Source organism: Triticum aestivum, chromosome 5D, assembly GCF_018294505.1.
Source record: "Triticum aestivum cultivar Chinese Spring chromosome 5D, IWGSC CS RefSeq v2.1, whole genome shotgun sequence".
Classification (NCBI taxonomy): domain Eukaryota; kingdom Viridiplantae; phylum Streptophyta; class Magnoliopsida; order Poales; family Poaceae; genus Triticum; species Triticum aestivum.
Window position 1 is genome coordinate 246,940,169 of NC_057808.1, and position 8,166 is coordinate 246,948,334.

Below are 8,166 nucleotides of genomic sequence, written 5' to 3' on the forward strand. Positions count from 1 at the left end.
TGTTATTTTTGATGCATTTACTAATTATTTTGAGCTATAAGACCCTAAAATTGAAAAGCATTTCAAATGAACTCTGAAAAGGTTGAAAGTTGGCATGGTATCATCATTTCTTCCACATAGCATGTGCAAGAAAGTTGAGAGGGTTACGGCAAAAACTGGATGCACTTCGTGTACAGAACGGACAATCTCTTTCAAAGTATCGGGATTTCATACGGAAACTCGTCTGTTACAAAGGGATTTCATTTTTTTAATTTATTTGAACTCCTGACTTTTTGTGTGTTGAAAATGCACCATTCAACGCCACATCATCATTTTTCAATCCTTTCTGACTTCATTTGTTATTTTTCATGCATTTACTAATTATTTTGAGCTATAGGACCCTAAAAATGAAAAGCATTTCAAATGAACTCTGAAAAGGTTGAAAGTTGGCATGGTTTCATTATTTCATCCACATAGCATGTGCAAGAAAGTTGAGAGGGTTATGGCAAAAACTGGATGCACTTCGTGTACAAAACGGACAATCTTTTTCAAAGTATCAGGATTTCATACGGAAACTCGTATGTTACAAAGGGATTTCATTTTTTAAAACTTATTTGAACTCCAGACTTTTTGTGTGTTCAAAATGAACCATTCAAAGCAGAGACTGATTTTGAATGGTGCATATTCAACACATAAAAGTCTGTAAAGATCGCCAACCCCAACATGAAAAAATGAGCATAGATGCGCCTATAGAGAAAATTCAACCTAAATTCATAATAAATTTCTATGAATTTCAGAGAAACTCACTATGAATTTAGGTCAAATTCCCTGTATAAGGGCATCTATTTTCATTTTGAGAGGAGCTCAACAAGGCAGAGAGGGACGGGCTTATAAACCCGTGTGAGCGCCCTTTAGTCCCGGTTGGCGAGGTGGGACTAAACTCTGGCCGCAACGAGGACCAACCCTTTAGTCCCGGTTTGTCCCGGTTTGTGGCACAAACCGGGACTAATGGTCATGGGCCAGGGGCGAGGCGCATTGGTCCTGGTTCGTGCGTTGAACCGGGACCAAAAGGTCCAGACGAACCGGGACCAGTGGCCCACGTGGCCCGGCCGGCCCCCTGGGCTCACGAACCGGGACTAATGCACCCCATGGGTCCCGGTTCGTGCGGAACCGGGACTAATGGGCTGGCCAGGCCCGAACGAAAGCCCTGTTTTCTACTAGTGAATCGTCATCGAACGTTAAGCGTGCGGACCCTACGGGTTCGAGAACTATGTAGACATGACCGAGACACTTCTCCGGTCAATAACCAATAACGGAACCTGGATGCTCATATTGGTTCCTACATATTCTTCGAAGATCTTCATCGATCAAACCGCATAACAACATACGTTGTTCCCTTTGTCATCGGTATGTTACTTGCCCGAGATTCGATCGTCGGTATCATCATACCTAGTTCAATCTCATTACCGGCAAGTCTCTTTACTCGTTTCGTAATGCATCATCCCGCAACTAACTCATTAGTCACATTGCTTGCAAGGCTTATAGTGATGTGCATTACCGAGAGGGCCCAGAGATACCTCTCCGACAATCGGAATGACAAATCCTAATCTCGATCTATGCCAACTCAACAAACACCATAGGAGACACCTGTAGAGCATGTTTATAATCACCCAGTTACGTTGTGACGTTTGATAGCACATAAGGTGTTCCTCCGGTATTCGGGAGTTGCATAATCTCATAGTCTGAGGAACATGTATAAGTCATGAAGAAAGCAACAGTAGAAAAACTAAACGATCATTATGCGAAGCTAATGGATGGGTCTTGTCCATCACATCATTCTCTAATGATGTGATCCCGTTCATCAAATGACAACACATGTCTATGGCTAGGAAACTTAACCATCTTTGATTAACGAGCTAGTCAAGTAGAGGCATAATAGGGACACTCTGTTTGTCTATGTATTCACACATGTACCAAGTTTTCGGTTAATACAATTCTAGCATGAATAATAAACATTTATCATGATATAAGGAAATATAAATAACAACTTTATTATTGCCTCTATGGCATATTTCCTTCAAACATCACCCCCTCCTAGGAGTGCCTCCTGAAACATCTCAGCATCCTCTAACTCACTATCCAATTTGTAGACCATGTCGGCATGCGTCCACCAGACCACATCCGGTATATGCTCAATAGCCAGAACGCTGACAAGAACCTGGCCACCCCGTGAGCCCGGGTAAACTGCATATCAACACGCTTAGTCTTCCCAATCAGTGACCCCAAACTATAGACCACCCTGGCATCATTGAGAGGCTTAGAAGGTGCCCCTGAAAATTGAACCCAGACCTGACATAAAGGTGTGCCTTTTGGTTCTATTTGCTTCCAAGTATCAAACTCAAGAAAACACTCTGTAGCCGGCACACGCGCTATGCCAAACTTAAGGAGCTTCTTCAGCTCTTCTGTTGTCAGAAGATCAACCTTATATAGATTATCATCCAGCCGGATAAGCTCCCATTGAGAGTTTCCGGGAGCCAGCTCATTCAGCCTCTGCATGAACCTCGCCTCAGACAGGTATCCCTTCGTAACTTTGACCACTCCTGTAGTCAAGTTCTACGGTGCGTCTGGGATAATAGAAGGAGTAGGTGACTCAAAAAACATCAAGTCCGCACAGCAAACCCCATACATGGTCACCGTCGGTAACGGGTGCAGCAACACCGGACACTCACCCGATTCATGTGCAGGTTTGAGACAAGTATCACAAAGCTCCGTATTGCATTCTATAATAGAATGCCCTTGCTCACCGCAACGATAGCACACCATCTTCTCTTTCTTGCGCGCCCACTTAGCGGCCATCTCACCATCAGACTTGTCGGAAAGTTTGTCAGAAACATGCTCACGACCTTTAGCCCCATCTTGCATGGCCACCGGAACCTTGGTAGAAGCCAGAGCGGTGACCACCGCCATGGCCTCGCCCGACAAATCCGTGGGCCGCACCGCCGTCTCCGACGACTGGCCCGCAACAGTAGGGGCTTCAGTCTCGGCCGTGTCGGCAGTGGCCTGTGGCGGCGGAGGAGGGGGGCGCTGCCGGTACTGGGACGGCCGCCTAGCCCCACCCCTACCACCACGAAAACCCCGATAACCTCCACGGGACCTGTAGTCTGGGCCAGAAACCCCCTCCACAAAATTACCGGGCGGCGCATAGAACGGACGCTCCTCTGATCCATCACTTTGACAGGCGTATCCGCGGTCGCCGCCAGTCGACGACGACCCACGATGTTGTCCATCACCATAAACATTGATCCCATCATCGCCCAACGGCCACGAGGAGGGCCGCGACCCCCATACGCCACGGCGGCGTATCCTCTGCCCGCCGCCGTCCCATGGGAAACAGGGCCGTCGGATGCACGGCCAACCCGTGCAGCCTGCCCTCCCGCTGGAGTTTGCACCGTCGGGCGTGGCGGCGGCACCGCCGGAGGCTGCGGCGCAGACCCGTGCTGCTGCGCCCCAACCCATTGCTGCGACGGCGTGGGCTTCGGCTACGGCGCCGCCTTAGGTTGTGGGGCGCGGTTCGGGCGGGCGGGAGTGCGGCCTTCGGCGGCGGCGGAGCGGGTTTGTGCGGTGGCGGCAAGCCCCTCCCGCGTCCGGCCATGGTCTCGGAGGGCGATCGAACAACGGGCACAACCCTCGCTGCGCGATCGGGAGGCAGCTTAGGAAACCCTGACCGGGCGATCCTGCGTTGCCTGATCTCCGTACGTGCATGAGACACGCGATCCAACGCGTCCCCATGCAGCCTGCCCTGAGAAGGAAACTCCGCCACCGGTTCCTGGGCCACGCACTGGGCCTCATACCCAGCACGCCTCGGGCCCAGGCCGGAATTCTCTTCCTCCGGCCCACCCAATCCTAGCAGCAGATTCAAACGAACCAGTCGCGCCGCCCGGATCGCTCCTGGACCGACGGCCGGCGGCGGCGGATGAACTACTGCCGGAGAAACCTTTTTCTTCTTCTTACGAGTGTTTTTCGTCCAACCATCCAATGAAAAAAATCTGATAATGTGGGTTGTGACAAATTTACCTTGGGGATGGGTCCTTTCCAAGGTTTGATCTTCATCGACGAGGGCTTGCCGAGAGCCGCCGGTCTTGGCTCCGCAACCCTCCTGTCTTTGCGCCCCTCGCCAGGCGCGAGCTTCATGAAAGATTCAGCAATTGGTGCCGTGAACCTAGATAGCATCTCGGGCGACTTTGGCTGCAGGACTCCAGGAGAGTCAAGCTCAGCATCATCGTCTTCTTCATCTTCATCGTCGGCTAGGACCCAAAACCTTCCTCCGATCTTTGGCTTAGGTATCGGGGCATCTGGTTCTGATGTTAGATCGACGACCTCGATCTGATCCTCCCCGCCCAAAGTCTCCTACAAGCATTCTTCAACAAAACGTTTCGAATTCATCGATATTCAAACGTGTACCTATGTGGATCTGCTCGTCGACGTCCAAGTACCGGCCGGCAAGAATATCGTGATCGCTATCTCATACCATCGTCCAACGTGACAGTGAATGCGCATATAGAAATCCATCTCTCCATGTCCCAGCCATCCGGCTATCCTCGAAACGGATCCGCCATCTGGCCGGAACCAAATGTTCTACCTCTTGATCTAGATCCATCTCGGAGTTGGATCCGCAGGCCAGCGCCTGGACCGATCGCGTAGACACCGGCGCCGGTTGTGGGGCCGGCGTGACCCCAGCGCTGGCGACGGCCGCGGCGGTGGTTCCGGTGGAGGCGGCAAGGTCGCCCCCCCCCCCCCACCCCCTCTCCCTCATGCGCGGTCATCGCCGTCACCTTGGAACCATAAAAAATATTGTCGGAAGTGCCCTAAAATTAGAATACCAAATACATATCCTTAGATACATCACAAGACATATTTCACTATTGTACGTATTTGATATTATAGATATAAATAGTTTTCTCTATAAACTGGGTCAAACTTTGTAAGGTTTGACTTTTCAGAAAATCTATATGCACACATTATGAAACGGAGGGAGTACCAAGCGGGCAGGCGCGGTCAACCATCTTCAAATCATTCGGAAAGAAAAAACTGGCGCCAGATCATTGTTGAGATATAAAAAAGCTGAATCCATTACAAACTTTGGGTTCTCTTGTCCATTTGGTACCACAACACACACCAAACCCAGCAAGCGTACATGCCAACCGAATTAATGTCCAATCTGAACACCCTGAATGCGTGAACACGGCGTATGAAACTACTATCAATCAAGTTCTAAAATATTATCCTTTAAGTTTGGCAATGCATGAGCATGAATCGATCAGTCAATCAACCTTGGATGATTCTTGGTCGTTGTTCTCATCCATGGACGCCGACCGCCACCGTCGGCTCAGCATCCTGGGAAGCCGGATCACCGAGTTCACCCGAGCCACCCCCTCCAGCGCCCTCCACACCGCCGTCCCCTCCTCCGCCTCACCGCCGCCCAGAGCCTTGCGGAAACTCCCGGTGAACGACAGCACGGGTGCGTGAGGCGGCTTGGTCGTGCTGTCTTCCTCAGATGAAATGGCTGCTGGCTTCAGGAAGAGGCAGACGGCCGCGCAGTCATCCACCATCGACGTCGGGAACTTGCGCCGCCACGCGCGAACCGCCCGGTCCACGAGCTGCTTTGCCGCCTTTGAGCGGTCGGAGACCGACGAGACGATCTTGACCACCTCCTTGTTGGATAGCACGTCCCATATCTGCAACAATGTGTGATTAGATAAGATAAGAAGAGATAAAGGTGGAGACAAGTCCGCTTCAGTTAACAGTTGCTTGATATCTCAGTCTGATTATAAAAGATTTAAGCTATGTTATCTTAATTTCAGTTGCAATAGTACCAGAAACTGTTCTTAATTGAAGGAAGTTGGAGCATGATTGGAATGTAAGAGGAAAATCCAGAAAGAAATCCACTCTTGTTACCCCATCAGTGGCAAGCACCAAGAAGTCATCCTTTTCAGACAGCTTCCTGTAGTACACTTCGGGTGTGCAGATGAGCCCATGGTTCTTGAGGCAGAAGTCTCCGAAAGCCCTCGCCATGGCGAGGCCCGGCGCGTCCTGGTCTGGCAACCACAGCCTCGGCACGTCGGGCTCATCGTCCATTGCGAAGATTCTCCCCTTGCAACTCAGGATCCTCTCAGCCTCACCTATGACAAGTCCAGAAGATACATTGCAAGTTGCAGTTAACAGGTGTACATAACACGTATAGGCAGGTATCACATGAGAAATTCAGAGGCTGACCAGGAAGATCTGGCTTCAAGTCGGTGGTGATTTGCACCGAAACCGGGCGGCCCTTGCTGTCCCGCGCGCAAAGAACAGCGCGCGAATCGCCTAAATTGGCAATGATCAAGTGATCACCCTGTATACAAAAAATAGCAACGATCGAAATTTTCAAATATATTCCTAAATCTCAAGTGAACATCTCGGTCCTTTGGCCGAAATGCAAACTGGAATCACTGAAAGTCACTGAAATTCGGTAATTTCGGTAGGTGCTGAAAAACTGAAATTTAAAACCATGTATTACCTGCCTAACGACGGTGACAGCAGTGGTGCCACTGCAAATGCAGTCGATCCGGGAGTGCTGCCTCAGCTCCTCGTCGACGTCTTCGAACGCCTTCACGATCAAGCTCTTCCACGAGGACAGCAGCTGGTGCTCGTCGCTGGTGTCGCTGGACGAGGTGCAATCCGACTTGTCGAACGAGTCCACGTCCGCGTTGCTGTTGCTGGAGGGGGCGTCGTCTTCAGCTCTCGGTGCCAGGGAGGCGGACAGCTTCTTGGGAAGGGAGTCCCGGACATGCCGAGCGACGTCCCGGCCGAGGGGGCCGTGCCCGTCGAACACCCCGCAGAAGATCTGGCCCTTGTGCCCGGCGAAGTCCTGATCATCTTGACACATCAAGATTATCTTATGTCTCAAGTAAATTTGCACTTAATCTAGCAGCTAGACCATACTGATACTATCTGCCACGGATTTCAGTTGCTAATGCTGCATTCATGCTGATATTAGTACACTGGTCACTGGTGAGCAATAAATATGTCATGAGGCTAAGTAGAGTACGTACTACTATACATAGGAGATCTATGTAATCCAGGGCAATGGTGAGCAATCAAGATGGTGAGGTACATGTGCGGTGATTACAGAATCTCAGGTGTAGTGCAGGTTCCAAACTTTTTCAGTTTGAGCGAGGCTAGTAGCAGAGATGGACCTAGTACTACTGCAAAAAGCTGCCGATTCAACTTGCAGTGAAGAAAAGAACACATCTCCCATGGCTACAAGAAAGGGGAGGGAAGGAAAGGAAAGCTTGACCTTACCTGGCAGGCGGCCATGGCGTCCTGGTTGACGCCCTTCCAGCCTTGCTTGGTGTGCATGGACACCCCGGCGGCGCCGGCGAGCTGCTCCTGCAAGAAGTCGTCGTGCTTCCACGGGAACCACCCCTCCGTCTCCTCCAGCTCCCTCCCCCCTCCTTCCCTGCTGCAGCAGATCCCCATTGCCGCAGCCAAATCTCGGCAGCTACCTAGAACCTAGCTAGCTCGCTCCTGCAGCTGCAAGCAGAGGTGCACGGGACGGGATGGGCATCTCGGAGTTTAATGCGCGCGGGCGGGCGTGTGTGTGCGCGCGCGGGCGGGCGAGAGAGTGGGGTGAATTGGATGTTTATGTTGCCATTTATAGCGTTGGGGCGCCATTAATGGCGAGAGGACATGGGCGCCCCGTCCTGGAGGTAGATGGGGACGGACGCCGCTAATGGTGGTGACGCGGCCGCATTCAATGCTCCTCAGCAACTCTTGTTGCCTGTAGCTGTGGGCGCCAACGTGAGATGCCTGCCTCCTGCGCCCGTCGTCGTCTTCAATGCGCATCTCACTGGCTCTGGCTGGGCGTCAGAGGAGGCTCACCTGTCTCTCCATGAAAATCCTTGCGAGTTTGCAGCGCCATAACGCACTTGGTGCCGCTCGCCGCTCGCCTAACGTCCAGGAATTCTGAGCTCTAGCCAGTGTTGCAGGTGGCAGCGGTCGCTGCGACACGGGGGACCCTAGCCGCCCCTACTAGGAGCCCCCGCCGGCGGCCTCCCCCGCATCGCCGCCGCCAGAGGGCCGGCCGGCGAAGCCGGGCCGGGCCCCAGGAAGGTGGCGGCGGGGCGGATCTAGGTCCCCCGCGCCCCA

At 52.0% G+C, this 8,166-nt stretch overlaps 1 protein-coding gene across 1 annotated transcript; it reads right to left on the reverse strand.

The window, feature by feature from the left end:
* Positions 1-5,084: 5,084 nt before the first annotated feature.
* On the reverse strand, positions 5,085-7,762 carry LOC123120479 (probable protein phosphatase 2C 73). The gene is made up of 5 exons (XM_044540483.1): positions 7,321-7,762; positions 6,536-6,886; positions 6,253-6,370; positions 5,935-6,158; positions 5,085-5,714 (listed from the first exon to the last, which is right to left on the reverse strand). Exons 1-5 carry the CDS (start codon positions 7,495-7,497, stop codon positions 5,301-5,303), a joined length of 1,284 nt encoding a protein of 427 aa, XP_044396418.1. The 5' UTR covers positions 7,498-7,762; the 3' UTR covers positions 5,085-5,300.
* Positions 7,763-8,166: the final 404 nt, after the last annotated feature.